Source organism: Crassostrea angulata, chromosome 8 (genome assembly GCF_025612915.1).
Source record: "Crassostrea angulata isolate pt1a10 chromosome 8, ASM2561291v2, whole genome shotgun sequence".
In the NCBI taxonomy this organism is placed as follows: domain Eukaryota; kingdom Metazoa; phylum Mollusca; class Bivalvia; order Ostreida; family Ostreidae; genus Magallana; species Magallana angulata.
This window is the reverse complement of record NC_069118.1, coordinates 7,399,745-7,416,840: the sequence shown is the minus strand read 5'-3', so window position 1 is coordinate 7,416,840 and position 17,096 is coordinate 7,399,745. Positions and strand designations below refer to the sequence as shown.

Sequence of the window (17,096 nt, the reverse complement as noted above, 5' to 3'; positions counted from 1 at the left end):
GTCAAAAAATATTTGACAAAAGTCGTTAGAATCATATGTTTGATTTATTCTTAGACAGTAATAGAGCATGACGTTTTTAGAGCAGTAGATCAAGAACTATCAAAAATGAAGGACAAGATCTAGATAGTGGATAAGGCTACAGGTTTATGAGATTTGACATATGAATTCATTAAATGATGTTTGGAAACAAACTTGGTTAAATGAAGTGTATCCGTGCTTAATTCCAAGATAAACTAAGTTACAATCTATATTTTAAACAACTGAAATTTAGAAAAAATCAAATCAATCTACGTGTAATATTCAATCTAATATCCGATTACGGATTTCGTCAAGCACAGACGATTTTTCATATTTAGTACTTGTCTTTGTGACCATATTTTATCGAAAAAAAGTTTAAAACACACAGATTACCTAGCATTTAGTCTCGGATAAATTATATTTAATCATGCGATTGTTATCAGGCATAATTATCAGGAGCATTTAGGACATAACAAAGTTCAAAACTTTTATCCCATCCTTCGCCAAAACCAATGCACTTTTATGAAAACACATTATAAAAACGATAGTGACAAAATCATTTAGTATCTACTGATGCGTTTTTGGGGGTTAATTCATACCTAAACAGTATGAGCATCTATCAGAATTTCATCTCATTTCTCAAAGAACGCTTATAATGCAATATAAGCCACAAAATGATAGTTTTAAAACTATCATATTTGCTTTGATTTGAGCAATGTTAAATTACTATTATTGTCCTGTCTAAAAACTGACTCGCTTCAAATATAAAACTATTAAAGTCTAATTCAACCTATGATTTTGGCTTTATTCATCATAAAGTTCTTAAAGTGCTTGCAAGTTTTGTAATCACACGTTATATACCAAAATAAAAATCTTTAGAATGTATCTCCTTTTTGACGTATACTGGAGTAGTCTCTGTAGAGTTTTAATTCCACTGAGGCATCGCAATCCAAAGAACATTATTGATCAGAGTACTACTTCTATTAATGAACTAAGAAAAACAATGCTTTTCGGATAGCTGCTTTCAATGCTCTTATATGCATAGGAGAGAAATTGTTATCCTGTGCAATATTAAACAAATGCACAGAGTAGTGAAATGACTGTGCGTGAATTCATGTATCATGTTCCTCTCTTCCTGTGGATTATTTACACCAAAGGAATATTAGGTAAAATATATGTTTTATCCTTATTTAGAATTTTGCAAAATGTTTTAATTTACAAGAAATTATCTCGGAAATATGATAAAAAATCGTTGTTTGCGATTCTATATTCTCTTGATTTGATGCAAAACAATAGAATCGCGGAATTAAATCCTCGCATGAGATAAGGAATCTACAGTAATGGATGCTCGTCTAGATGAATTAAATACTCGCATGAGATAAGGAATCTACAGTAATGGATGCTCGTCTTGATGAACACAAAAGCTGCCAGAATAACGTATGTATACTAGATGAGATTTCTGACCAAGCTGTACCGCCAGTTATTAAAAATTCGGCGAGTGATTATAGTCAATATACAAGGGCAGCTCGGAAATCATTGAGACACCTTGAAAAAAGTAAACCCTTGAAAATTATACAGAAAGTAAACCAGGATAAATTTTATCATTGCGAAAAGTTTCTGAACCTATGATATCATTGGATCAGTTCTGGTTAGATGACAAACTTGCCAACGTCCAGTGACCCGAAGCAACAGCAAACTAAACTGAACGTCATTTTAAGTCATAGGAAAAATACCTCTCTATAAATGAATTGGATTTGTCTGATGTTGTATATGCTTAAAATGATATTTTCTTGTCTCTCTTCCAAACAATACACATCTCATTCTTATATATAGTTTGGTGGTAATGGTCTCGAGATTAAGCAATTAAAAAAGTATGTATATATAGGACCAAGGTCAAGTCCAACACAAGTTGGAAACTAATTATACAAGGTAATTTTTAAAAGGCATGCAATCAATATTTAATAGTTTATGAAATGACATCAAACTCCATGTCGACTCTTTTAGGCCGTTTCTCTACCAGAAATCATTCATTCAAGAACAAATCATTTTGTTATTCCTTAAGCTAGAACTACATTATACATTTACTGGAAATGACTACTTTTTATGGAATGGTCTACCACTACAGAAGCTATCCCTATCCTCCTTTTTAACTGCTATAGAAAAATTGGTTATAAAAACCCTGGGAAATATTGTACGGGGTATTGTATATATAAATTAATATTTTGGGACAGACCACCATCATGAAAATGACAGAAAATCATTAAGCCTATCCGTTGTCATTTAGGAAATAATTGGCAACAGCAGTCTAAATGATGACTTTCAAAAAGGTTTAGCAAGATATACTTTTGTATAAATGAGGTTAATATTAATATCACACCACGATGCCCTCAGAATATGCTGGATATAGTTAATGAGTACTCCAAAAAGTGGCGTATAAATTTGATGTCGTAAAATCGTGTGTGCTCGAATTTCGTTCCAACAAACGATAATGAAGTTCAAACAATATATGGTATTTAAGGAATGATACACTTCCTTTACAAGACACATGTAGCTACTTGGGCGTCATTAATGTAAAATGTGCAGTTTAACTTCTATGACCTCATTAATGCCACCTGTCTTAAAGGCAACAGTGCCTTCTACGCTTTAACATACATTGGCTCACAATATTCAAGCCCGTTAACACTGACACAATTGTACAAGCCTGCAATAAGGTCATTGGTGTTCTATTGATGTGAACTGTAGAATGTAAAAGTATAAGTCTTTTAAGTATACAACCCATAAGATCTGAAATTAAAAAAAAAAAAAAAAAAAAAAAACAATCGTTTTTTTTTGGACGGCTCTGTCTGCTAAACTGCCAAGCATTACCGGAAAAGATTTTTCTAACTTAGCTTTTTCACTTGTAGCTAACATAACTGAACGTTAACTAGGATTTTTACCGCACTATGTCTTTAGTTTCGTTTGCTATTGGGCCTAGTGATTAGTCAACTTCAACTTCTTTGTATTTGTTTATTTTTGATGTTCACTTATTGTGTGTTAATGTATATTTATATGCAGCTTTTATTAAATTATCTAATATACGTTTAATATTGTTATTATAACCTGTTCATAATCTCTGTTAACAGGAAATAAAGAGTAATTTAATGAATGAATGGCGGGTTTTATGGTTCTGTTTTTTATCTATCTATATCGATATCAAACTCATCTCCCCTGTATATATTGTCCAAACGTTTTGTCATTCTGTAATGCTAAATTACAAAACAGTACCTACAATTACATGTATACGTTTCTCGAACTATGCTTAGATGGTACCCTATAGAGAAAGATTATAAAAACAATCAAATGCAGAACAATGTAAATTCTTCTATAATTTCTTGTCTAATAGCTCTGTTTCACTAGCGAGTTCACGTATGCAAATTTGGTCTTCTAGGGATCAAGATTCACTATTTACATTATAATTAAGGTCGCTGCTAATTTTGCGGTTATAATCCCTTTTCAGGAAAAAAAGTCTGAGATATTTCTCATTGTCGTCCATTTCAAACTCGCTGATCAAAAATCGAAAGAAATAAGTACAAATTGTACGGATAGAAATTTTGGAACCAAACAAAATATGGTCTACCGCAGTAAAAAGGTGCTTTCTTTAATCATTGCACCTTATAGTAACTCTTCAACCGTGAACCTTGACCAACAAACAATACTTTACACACAGCAGCTGTTTTTTTTTAATTCTCCTGATGTATCTGTGTCCAATAGACACAACGTTATTTATTGTTATTACAGGTAGATGCCTCGGTGATGACATTGGTGATGCTTTACAAGTGAACGATCGTTGTTATTGGATGATAAAGGAGCACCTGGTATTCACTGATGCTCACAAACGCTGCCAGGAGGACGGAGGGATACTAGCCGAGATCCCCGACACAGAGACACAAAACGCCGTAGAAGGGTCAGAGGAAACTCTTAAGATATTCTAAGAAAACCGTTCTTTTCAATTTTCTCAATTATATTTCACTTTGATCACAAATTTAAAGGTTATAAGCATCATTAACTCAAAAACAATCTCAATTGAAAACTTTCTGCTTGGTATTAAAAGAATTGGTTTTGTTATGTATAAGTACGTAAGTAAGTAAATAGATTATAAATGTAACATGTATATTAAAAGATACGTTCTTTTTTGAATAACAGTAAATTTTAATACCTGTCTCAAACAAATGTCTATGATGTTAAGTTTATATGAGTTTGAAGTAAATTTTTCTTTATAATTAGGGCTTTCATCTCGAAATGCAAAATCCAAATAACTATGAAAAGCAATCTATATCATAAAGAGTTCCCAGTAGCTAAACGTTTTCCTCCGACTGTAAAAAAGTTTGGAATTTTTAGATTATACTTTTGAAATGTTCTCGTTATGTTCTAGTAGGAAAATAACATTTCCAATATGTTTTTTGAAATTGATCAGTTTTAATTTTATTCAGTTTATTTCAGTTTAAATCAACTATGAAAATTTAGTGTTTTACTACCAAAATTCAACCGTTTTAATTTCCCTTTTTACCGTGCTATAAAGTATCAGAAATCTCTGCATTATAAAATACCACCACGGTGGAAGCTGCGAAAGCTAAATGCGAACGTGCAGATACATGACGGCGTTAAAATATTTACAGCTAGGCTACATTTAATCGATAGGTTGATTAAAAGATTAGTCTAGCAGTCAACAAATAAACAATACATGTTTATTCCTTTCAAACGGTGTTATTTTTATGTGAAATATACTTTATGTTTCAGGAATTATGTAAATTTGCTCCCAATGTTCATTCTTTTTTTGGACTAATATATATATATATATATATATATATATATATATATATATATATATATATATATATATATATATATATATATATATATATATATATTTGGGTGTGTTTAAGGTCAAGATCTGACCACAAATTCTTCGTCGCCTCTCCCCCTTAAAAATGCATCAAACAAGATTATACACTTGTGACATAATTTTAACGATATTGTTAATCTTTCGTATTATATCCGCTTTGTTAATTTCTGTGTTCCCTACAAAAGTTCGTGATAGTAATGATAACACTTTTCGATTTGTATCAAAGAGCTCTGATTTAATAGGGTACTTACCTGCAATGCAATTTCTAGGTGGGAGGAGTAAATAGTTTTTTGTCTTATACACTTTCTTGGACTTAAAGAACTTGCAAAGATCAAAAAAGAGAATTCTCCTTAGACCGAGTCAGTTCGGTGTCAGTTATTAGCGTTTTTTGTACAATAAATTTTTTAAAGTGTACAGAAGTAACGCTTAGTTTTCACAATTACCAATAAGCACCCTGTTGATTGGAGATTACTTACTGATCTTTAATTGATCCACACTTACAGTATTATGTTTATTCGGCACTACAAGGTACAATGTAGGTGCAAATCTTAAATTACAAGATCAATACTAATACTCAAATCGGTTAAGTGTTGTTTCCGAAATGCAATGTTTTGACAAAATGATAGTTTATAGAACACTCGGGACTGACAGGAATCATTAAAATGTTTTACAACAAATAACTTGCTGAGAACGTCTATTATTGAAATTTTGAGTGATTCTAATAAACACCTTAATATCAAATGATAATGATTCAAAACTCAAGGGAATGTTCGGCCATCTTGTACGTATGTGAATTAAAATTAAAACATTTCTTGAACTCACTTGTTTATACTAAAACTGCTGTACAAGGACTTGGACAAAATTTAAACTCAAATTTTAATTTTTTTTTTCGGTTTTAGCTCCCCTGATCCGAAGGCTCATATGAGCTTTTCTGATTGCAATTTGTCCGTTGTCTCTCATTGTATTGTTGTTGTTGTCGGAAATATTTCACAATTTCATCTTCTTCTCCAGAGCCCCTGGGTAATTCAAGTTTGTTCAAGTAAAAGGCCATGCCTTCCTCAAAGGGGAGATAATTAAAAAAATTCTTCATCTCAAAAATCATCTCAAAATGTTTGGCCATGAAGCTGAAAGCATATTCGGGTAGTTTAGATGCAAGTTTGTTCAAATTATGACCTCGGAAGTTGGATGGGGCCAAAAAGGGAGTTGAGTTGAATTTTTTGGATAGATATATATGTGGAATTTTTTTTTTTATAAAATTTACTTTTCAAAAACTAATTGGTCAGAAAAGCAGTTACTTGTGTGGAAGCATCCTCAAGTTGTGCTAATTCAATATTGTCAAAATCATGATCCCTAGTGGTTGGGTAGGGTCACAATGGAAGATCAAAATTTTTAAAAGGATTTTATAGAAAGAATGGTTAAAAATATTGTTCACAAAAATCGATTGCACAGAAAAGCTGTCACTTGTGTGGAAGCACCCACAGGTACTTTTGATTTAGGTTTGTTTGAATCATGATCTCCGGTGGCCACACAATTTTGTGTGTATGTCCGAAGGGGGGGGGCAAACTTTTACTTTATATATACATTTATTCCCTATGAAAACATATTGTTTTAGAGCAGACACCATTGACCATTTTTTGTGTTGTAAATAAAAATTAAATCTTATATTTACTTCCGATTAAAAAAAAGATATGCTCTGTTCTTGTCTACTCAGTAAGCATAGATAACAACATATAACACCTTATGTTTATTGTTTTTTTTTTATCTGTTTACAAAAATTTGTTCAGTTTTTTAGAATGAACAAGTCGGTTCAAAAAATGTTTACAGTTTTGATTTTCATTTGTACATGGCCAGACAACCCTCTTTACAAATGTGTAAGTCAATGAACCATTTATTATGAAATTAAACTTTTTTGTTGTACAAAAACATTTGCTTAACATCATGCAGATCACTAAATGACTATTTGAATAATTGTTGTTAAGAAAAAAAAAAAACTACAGTCGGTTCATAATTTTATTTTGCGAATTTCAAAATAAATTTAAAATAAAAATCTTGATAAAAGTTGCTAAATTTTTGTTTTGTTTTGAAAAATAACATTTTTTTCAGATTCTTTTTAAGCTTATCCACGAATTACTGGATTGGGGTGCATGACATCTACCAAGAAAACTATTTTGTGAATATGTTAAATGAAACTGTTCTCTATACAAAATGGGCAGCAAGTCAACCTAACAACGTACATTACAAATATAAAAACGCTGATTGTGTAGAAATTGCGTCAAATGGATGGGTTGACGTGCCATGTACATTATCGATGTCTGCAATTTGCTCAAAAAGAAATAATGGTAATAACTTCTCTGCCTTTTTCTTTCTCTTTTCTTACTTTCTTTCTGTCTTATCATATCTAATTTTTGTAAAACAATTTAAAGAAAATCTCATCTTGATTAATGCATTGTTTAGGCTCTCAGATCTTAAGCTTGTATCATTGTTTCCAACCATAAAAATAAAATCTGGTCTTTTAAACTTAAACTTAAATCAAAATAAATTATCTTTGGAATCCAAACAAAATTTCTAAGATAAAGTGGATTTTTTTCCAGTGATCAGACTAAACAAAGTATGAAATTGTTAGATTTTTAATAAAAGAAAATTGTAAGGAGATTTGAAGCAGAATTACTCACCTTTACACATCAAATTTTAACGAATTCTGCAATACAAATTTGTTTTTAATAAAATAGGTAACCCAGAAATTGTATGATAAACAAAGTTATAAAAGTCAATTATCTTGAGGAAACAAACATTTCTCAGATATTCAATATGAAGACTGGGAATCATTGAATTATCGAATAGATTTCAACACATAAATTTTTTTTTATTGAATTTAAGTAATTATTTCATGTTAATGTACACATGCATTGATTTTCATTAACTCAAATGACACGATTTTGTCAAATCATTGTATAATTTACCAGCAATTTTATCATGCAAGAGATTTTTAATTTTCATAGGTTACCTATGTCACTTTAACTCAACATTATAAAACATTGACCATAAATGTCTCATTCATCAAAGTTAACAGAATTTTTGGCCCCTTGAACGAGGGTAGATAATCCGAGATTCCTCCAACTCTAGACCCCACCCTTTTTCATGAAAAATGAGTTTTAACATTAAAAAAATAAAAGCGTAGGTAAGAGTCAGAGGAATCTCAAATTAAAATTTAGATTTAGACGAGGCTTAAAGTGCAAACAATGAAACATCTAAGGGCTTTGAAACACAGATGACCGTCAAGGCCAAGGTCAAGGTCTTTTCTGATATTTGTCCGTTTGACAGAAAAACTGAAATTTGTGATTAAGCATTCTCGAGAAGTGAACATTCAAGCCTTTTTACATCATTAATAGCTGCTTTTGATAAAAAATGGATCTTGTAAATTTACTTACCTTGCAATCAATCATTAACAAAACTTTTTCGTTGAAAACCATTAGGACTGCGTACACTAGTACTCTGAAAATGTTATAAAAAATGCTTGCGTTTCTGATTGACATCTATGTAGTGTTTGGAAATCAGGTCCTCCAACAATCTGTTGGAATTTCAATGAGTACCAATTGTGCTCCATTGTAAGCAGAACTACTTGTATAATAATATGAAACAGAATTTTACTCAAATACTTACATGTATACATGAAAAATAGAAATCACTCCCCGTGGCCGTCAATTCGACATTTAGATATATCGACGACGCATTATCAATTGTTACTATCATTTTTATGTCGACTCGATACCAGTGAACTTGAAATAAAAGACACCACAGTCTGAGTTATCTGTTTCATATTTAGATATTTTACTAGAAGACAATAAAGGGGAATGAAACTAAATTAATTAAATATCATATACTATAATTGTAAATCGTATTTTTTTCGTCAAGAACCCTCCGTACAATGATGAATAAATCAAGAAAATCCATCTCTTAATTTAAATTTCCCGCCGTTATGGGAGCTGCTATTGAACTCTAATCTATGACGTCACACCATCTATTACGGTTTGTTTTATCAACATAGCATCAGTATATTAGCAAATCGCGCTATTCGCTCTAAATGACAAGTTCTGGAAATTTTGAAACACTATCGACTTGAGGACCCTTACCTTTCATCTTAGGTATAATAAAATTCTTATTGGTTGCACTTCTTGTAATATTGTTATTCAATACAAAATGATTGATGTAGCAATATACCTTCAGATGGAGTTTTTGTCTCTCAATTAATTCGATACAGAAGGGCGTGCTCTATGTATGAAAGATTTTTAAAACGAGACAAGCTACTGAGAAACAAGTTGATAAAACAAGATTATCAACACTCTCGATTATATTCATAATTATGTAAGTTGTATAGTCATTACAACGATCTTGTCAGCAAATTCAATCCTCCGCTAGGTCGACATTTTCCATACTTATTGGTAGGTAATTTTTTCGCTTTACCCGATTTCAACAAAGAATTCACGGTGGGTGTGAACGGTCATCAGAGTATGCTCAGTCCTCCACGGCACCTGGTCCTTCCTCTAACTTTTGTAAAGGTCTGTGTTTGCTCTGCTCCTGTTTTGTATTTTTCCTTCGGACTTTTGAATTTGAACACTGTTCGTTATCTCCACATTTCATCAATTGATACTAATTTTTAAGCTTCTAAATATCCCATTTCAGTGAAAAGATAAACATAAATTTATATAAAATGATTTGAAGCCGATGTTAGCCTCTGTTTTGTAAAACCATATTTCAAAACAGATTCTTTATCGATCCGTCAAATAAAATGTTGGTGTGAGGGGCCTTAAACACAATGCACTTACTAAGTTATATTTGTATTCTATACAATGACACTAATATATATCTATCATTGCTCAGATTAAGAATGTTGACTCCGTCCTCTTGTTTTAATGTTTTGACTGTACGAGGCAAATATCAGTCGGAATATGTTTGCTTATTTGAAACTGTGCTCTATGATTTTTATTAAAAACGTCGAGAAGTTTTTTTTTCCTTTGAATGGGAAACGTAAGTAAGCATTGGTATGACAAATAGATAAAGCAATACACGGCTTGACTAAAATTGAAAGAACTAGATAGGATATATATAGTAGAAATGCCCCCAATTTTTCTATAAAATAAACTGCACGTACATTAACAAATATCATATTTTTTATAAAGTTGATAACAAGCACTAACTATAGAAACTGTTTGATTTCTTCACAAGTGTTGGTGAAATAAAATTAAATGGATGGAATACATGCCTATTTCTGAAAAACACCAAGAAAACCACTATTTTCAACTTTCTTGCGTTCTAAAAAATATGAGCGACTAAGAATACCACAACAAAATTTCGTCTGTAGTAAGCAATAGATATGTACTTTCTTTGTTTAAATTTTTTTCGTGGTATTCTTAGTCGCTCATGTTCAAATATAGAAAATTCGGAGAAAAAATCGTGTGAAAAATTATAAACATCAGTCTGAATCGATCGGCGTAATTTTTTCCGGAAACAAACATTGTGACGGAGAAGCTGAACTTGCAGAAGTTTGGTAAGTGCACGTTATTTTATGTAGTTACATATGTGTATTTTCACAAAATTATCAGCAATGTTACTTTTCATTATGATTTAATTTAGTTTTAATCCTTTAAAGTATGAATTTTAATGTGAACAACACAATAAGTATCAAGATTGACGCGGCTTACACGTGTAGCGTTCCTGCAGCACAGCTGCCGACTGCTTGAAATGATTACATACCATATCCTTATAAAAAGTTAAAATGTACTAATTTAGAACAAATATTATTAAAAATGTTCATATGTATTAAAATAGAATGTGTTTTATTATTTTATATTTATGGAAAAAGTGGTGTAAACAAACGCATTCGTTTTTACAGACGACGATTGTCGCCTGATGTCACTATAGAAACTATAGTAGCCTCTACAGTGAAATTGTGCACAGAAGCCATGTAGTACTTAGTAGCTCGAAGTAATGTAAGTACTGATTGGTTTTTGTTAATCCTTTTAACATTTTACAATGCTAAATCACGAATGTATTGCTGAAAAGCAAATTCATCTTCAAACCCCCCGAAATCTATTTTTTAGAATGTGGAAAGCCCCCAACTTTGTTGACAGTACATAATCAAAGTACTGAAAGTACTGAAAAGCAGATAGTGATTGTATTAGCATTAAGGTGGAATATTACACTGAAACATTACCATTTGGATCGTTTAAGTATCAAATATAAAACAAGATTTCGTTGTTCAAAGAAGAATATATGCTTTAAAATTATTTTATACAATATTGTTTTTGTATTTCTGAAAAAGTGGAAATATGTTTGTTTCAATAAATGCATAATATTAATATCAAATAAATTAATTATACATTTTATTCTTTATTAAAAATTATTTATGAAAATAAATTAAAACATTCATATTTTTCAAACCTATATGAATAAAAAATTGCAAGGTACCTCATTTGGATTTTTAAAAAATGCTTTATTAAATTGTATCAATCATTATGATTGAACATCATCATAGCACAAGGGTAAGGTATTGAGCTTCTAAACAGATGTAGTGATTGAGTCAGTGACCTTGAGAAGAATAGTGTCGTAATTAAAATATATAAGAAGAAATATAAGACAATTTAATCAATTAAATTGAATCAAAATAGTGAAACCTTAGAAATATTGCTTATGAATGCATTTCATGGCATATGTTTAAGAAATGTGTTTTGTATTGTTGATTTTTTTTTTTCAGATCATGAATCTTCATTGTATGTGCCAGCTTGTGAAGATCTGCTTCATGAAAATTGGACTCAATTCAGATGAAAATGCAAAGTAAATGGCCATGAAGGAATATTACATATAACAGAATTTTTGTGACCAGGCATATACAGTAAACTAACTTTTATTTGTATGCGAGAAATTTTTGCAAGGGCTTTGTCATCTCGAATATATCTCACCATGAACCAGTCTTTGGCGTATAATTGTAATAACAAAACGTACGTGGATGAGGCTTGCGAAATAAAGTCGTCGCGAATAAATGTTAGTTTACAGTATGTATATAGCATATATTTTTAAAAGTGTGTTGTTAAAAGTTGATTTTTTTCTTTCAGATAATGAAACATTATTACAGTGCACATATGTACATGTAATTGTTATATGTATTTGCTAATGTACATGAATGTACCATACATTCTGTTGATAGTACGATAAATTCTGTTGATTATTTAATTTACATGTAGCCTGTTGTGAAGAATTCTTTGATGTGTATACAACATGTGTACATGTACAATCACAATGTTGTTGACTATAATATGATTTCTTGAAACCATTACTTTAATATGAATACTATATATGTTATGTGTGCTTGCTTCAGTCATTATATGTGAAGTATAATGGACGATACTAATTTGTACATGTGTTTCATTCATGTTTGTTAATACTTTAGGGAGATATGTATCATTCTTTGTTACATGTACAGGTACCAATCATTGGATTTGAAATATAGTAGATGATACTATTTTGTACATTATCTTCTCTCTCTGTGTGAACCAGGCTTGGGGTAATGCTAAATGTAATGGTAATGCATTGCAATGCATTACATGTTTTCAAAGTAATGCTAGTAATGTGTAATGCCACAAAATTAGCATTACAAGTAATGGTAATGTAATTAATTACTTTCCAAAATCTAGTGCAATGCTGGCATTACATGGCATTACTTTGCATTACTATGCCTATTTATGCATGTTCACTTTTAAAAATGTTATGAATAAACGAATAGTTGAAATTGAATTTGATTAAATTTATTTTTAAAGAAGAAAGAAAAAATCATTGAGATAAAAATGTTTTAATTGTACTATTAAAAAAAGATTTTTTAAAATTCATTTTTGAATTGTTAATATTACTAAATATAACAGCACAATTTCATAACATTTTTAAGTGTTGTTATTAAGAGTTTTTAATCATTTAAACAATTTACTGATCCAATTAGTTTGTACTTCAATAAGAAATGTGTCAACAACACACTGTGCCCCCAGGATAATCTAAGTATCAAAAAAATCTATTGTTATAAGAAGTGCTAAACACCCCAATCCCCTTCCCTTTGCTATGTCCCATAGAATAGGAGACAGACATGCACCTTTAAAAGCAAAATGAATGTACTGTCCATCCATGATGAAATTAATTATCACTTCCAATATCATAACCCATTTGAAAATAATTATAATTACTTATTGTCTCTCTCTCTGTCTCTCTCTCTCTCTGTCTCTCTCTCTCTCTCTCTCTCTCTCTCTCTCTCTCTCTCTCTCTCTCGTTCGTATATTAAGTACACTGTACTTAAGTTTGGACTTATAGAAAATACAGGATTCATGTATTTTTTCTATTATTGCACTTAATATATCCTAAGATAAAGATCGTCAAACAGCACTTTTCAGTTCAAGCTTCGACTGCTCCTGTAAAACATTTTTTTAGTATTATAATAGCTGGGAAGATTTTCAAACTAACAGGATGCAGTTAAAAGATGAACCCTTCGAAACTTCGATCATAAAGTGCAAAAGCAATCTTTTGTCTTAAAGTGTCCTCAGTAGAAAGCAATACGATTAAAACACCGTATCTTAAGAAATATAACTGGGAAAAACCATTTGTATATGAATTAATACAATTAAGTGTCCAAAATTATATAGATTTGTGTAATATCTATTTATATATAAATACATGTATCTCTATTTAGCTTTTAATAACTGCAACATTATTCCATAAAATGTTTTTTGTTATGCATGTAATTCTGTGTCTCTATTTCGTATCCTACATTGTATCATGCCAAATGTCTATAAATATCATTTTACTTATGTAATACGTATGCTGTTCATAATGCCACAAGATGATTATATATTGAGCAAATAAAGAATGACTCTTGTATAGTCATTGAATTTGAACCTGATATTGAGCATGAACCTGTAGATATGTTAAAGAGTGTTTCATATTTAAAACATTTGCAAAAACTCTTTATTAGCTTTGCTTTTTTAAAACAAAGTAATGGTAATGGTAATGCATTACTTTACTTATGTAATGGTAATGTAATGCATTACTTCAAGAAAATCAAGTAATGGTAATGGCAATTTAATGCCCAAATTCATGAAGTTATAGTAATGTAATGCATTACTTTACAATGTAATTCGCCCCAAGCTTGCTGTGAACACATATATTCTGGAATGTGTAGCTAGGAAAAATTCACATTTCAATTTGTAGAAAAAATAAGGGAAAAAATAACTGCAATGTTAAATACTATGAACCTTTTATACTTGTGCATGCTGTTTGTATTTGGGCTTGAAATATTATTTAATTGGTTACCGAAAAAAATCATTGAATAAATGCATTTCTGAATTTAAATTACGTTTTTCTTTTGATGTGTTAATGTTATTGTTAGTTTTAAAAGTTTTAAAAAGAAGGATGATAAATACGTAATTTATTGTAACTACCATATAAGTAAAAGGACAAGGTGTTCCTTTATCTATTTAATAACAGAACCCTCACTCATATCTTTTGAATTGCATGATTCTACGTGTATATGTAAATCAAATGGTTACCAAGAAAATTCTCTAAGATGTCGAGAACTAAGGTCAATGCTATGTTAAGCACAAACAACCTTACACATTTGCAGATCTATCTATATTCATATGGTTGCTATGGAATGTTTTTTTTTTGGTAACAGGAAACACAATGTCATGAACATTAATGTAAAAAAAAAATGTTACATTATTTATTTAAAAGCTTTTAAAAGTTTTTTTTATTAAGTTGTATACTTCTCAGAATGCAATCGGGCTTGAAATAGAAGTTATTTAGTTGGTTACTATGGAAATCCATGGTTGTCATGGAAACGTTGAGTAAATAATTTTATGCATTTAATGCATGAATTCATGTTGGTACTTCAATTAAATAAACTTATGCTAATCAAATAACAGTAACTTAAAATTTCCCAATTGAATGAAGAGGTTTTTTTCTTAATTTAGACCGAAACCATGGTCACGTTTGTTTCGTTGCTAGGCAACTATACTGAAGGGTTACTAAGAAAAAAATCCTACCATGTTGATTACTAAGGTCAATACTATGCATGGTAGTAAAATGAAAATATTTGCTGAGGGGGCCATAAATGGCCCTTATCCTATCTTACATCTATTCACTAAAAAAAATTATCGCTCACATAACTTTACATAAGTTGATAAATGTTAAAAAACAGATTAATCGAATTTTGAATTCATGATCCTATATGGCAAGATTTCGGTGAGCAACCCAATGATAACTTATTTATATATTGGCCATATATTGGCTTTAAAGAATATTAACATGTTAAATTAAAATATCATAATCACAAAAGCAGTTTTTATCAGACAAAAATATGTATTTTTAAAACTTCACGTCCACCACAATATGCTAACCTTGCATTTTCTGTTTTAGTAATTGTAACGTCATCTCAACTTTCGACAAGACCAGAAACAACAACAACGCCAACATCAACAACACCAGGTAATCATTTAAAACCTCTTCGAACATTAGCTATAGTAGTTTTAAAGTTACCATAAAATAATACATTGTATTTGATAATTAGATACAAACTCCTCAATCACGCCTTCAATTTGCATCATAATTAACTTTTATCAAAAAAAGTCAGAAAATAATTTCCCGTAATAAATGAAAACTTCATGTTTTTTGTTTTTTTAAGCAATCGTAACAACGTCGCCTCAGCCTATAACAACAACACCGATGACAACACCAACAACTAAAATACAATCTCAGATAACAACATTTACGTCCAAATCATATACTCGTGCAGTATTTACCGATCCTTCTACAACGACCCAAATATCGGAATCCCAGACAACTACGCCAGCTTGGAATGTTGACGAAATGACTACTTCTAAAGAACAGAGTAATTATCAGACCTTTGCAACTGAACTGAAATATATTCCACCAATACAAAACGGTTTCTTGAATTTCAAAATGATCTTTGATTATGCATTTCAATTAAAACAATTGCAAGCAATTGCTAATTAATTTCCATTTACTATAGGTTGTCTGTGCCCATGTTCAAGAACCAAGAACCAAGTCTTCATCGAAAACGAGGTCGAGCTACGAATCAAAGTGGACAAGTTGAAAAAGGAACTGTACGTTAATAAATCCTTGTTGTCTAGCTCCATTCGGAAGAGGACTTCCGCCGTAGATCCGCGACCGTCCGCATCGATCGTCGGCGGTACGTTGAGCATCGTCATCATTGCTATAGTCGTCGGTCTCATCACTTTAGGCGATGTTAGCCAGTTGTTACAGTTTTTCTGGAAAATGATCTGCGGCTATAGTCACAGATAGCGAGGGACGCAAGCACAATGGAAAGCCATGTTTGATTTAAAAATATCGCACTCTATTGAATTGTGCAGCTGAGACGTTAAATTAAATGCATATATTCTTTTGATTTTAAACAACAAAAAAATCTTATTTTTCTTAATGTCTTATCTAGAAATTAAAGTATTTTATTTACATCTTTGCAGTACAATACCATGTTGGAGATTATCGACATAAATATTTTCTGTACGTTTCCACTTAGATTCTATATACTTTGTGTTTAGTGATGCATATTGTGGGTTATTGACTTTCAAATAGTCAAGAACATGAACTTAATTTGTGTAGGACACATTAATATCGTTACGTACATGTACATCTTCTTCCTTTCGAAATAAACTATAGAATTGAACATTTTTGTCCAGAATTATCACGTAACAGCATAGGGAAATTGGTTAGCGTTACCTACAGATCTGAAAGTCGTAGGTCAAATCCTGCATGGGCTATTAATTTTTTTATAATTTCAAGAAGTTTTACAACATAATGTTTGGTAAAATTTTGTGTTTAAAAAATTCTAAGCCGATGAAAGTGTTTTAATTATAATGTCCTTATCCATTATAATATCTACAGGTGTCACATTTAACTTCAATTTAATGACTTATAATTTATTTTCTGAGACTGCAGGGAAAGGTAGTAAATCTTAATGATTTCGTCTATCATATTTATTTGACTGTTTACCAATTTAGAAAATGATTCGAAATACCAAAACCCCAGTCCCCTTAGAATACACTTAGCCTGGGGTGCCAAAATAACCTTTGATAAATTATCGATACCAGATAAAAAAAAAACACCTTTTTTTGCAACGCCCTCA

At 30.8% G+C, this 17,096-nt stretch overlaps 1 protein-coding gene and 1 long non-coding RNA gene across 2 annotated transcripts; both read left to right on the top strand.

The window, feature by feature from the left end:
• The first annotated feature begins 1,046 nt into the window (after positions 1 to 1,046).
• LOC128158214 (C-type mannose receptor 2-like) lies at positions 1,047 to 16,570 on the top strand. Its single transcript, XM_052820975.1, has 6 exons — positions 1,047 to 1,184; positions 3,796 to 3,961; positions 7,004 to 7,239; positions 15,350 to 15,418; positions 15,615 to 15,821; positions 15,963 to 16,570. The coding sequence occupies exons 1-6, from the start codon at positions 1,115 to 1,117 to the stop codon at positions 16,253 to 16,255; spliced, it is 1,041 nt and encodes a 346-aa protein (XP_052676935.1). The 5' UTR covers positions 1,047 to 1,114; the 3' UTR covers positions 16,256 to 16,570.
• Positions 9,984 to 13,132, top strand: LOC128158215 (uncharacterized). Its single transcript, XR_008239934.1, has 3 exons — positions 9,984 to 10,445; positions 10,791 to 10,887; positions 11,652 to 13,132. It is a non-coding gene; the product is annotated as an uncharacterized LOC128158215 (long non-coding RNA).
• Positions 16,571 to 17,096: the final 526 nt, after the last annotated feature.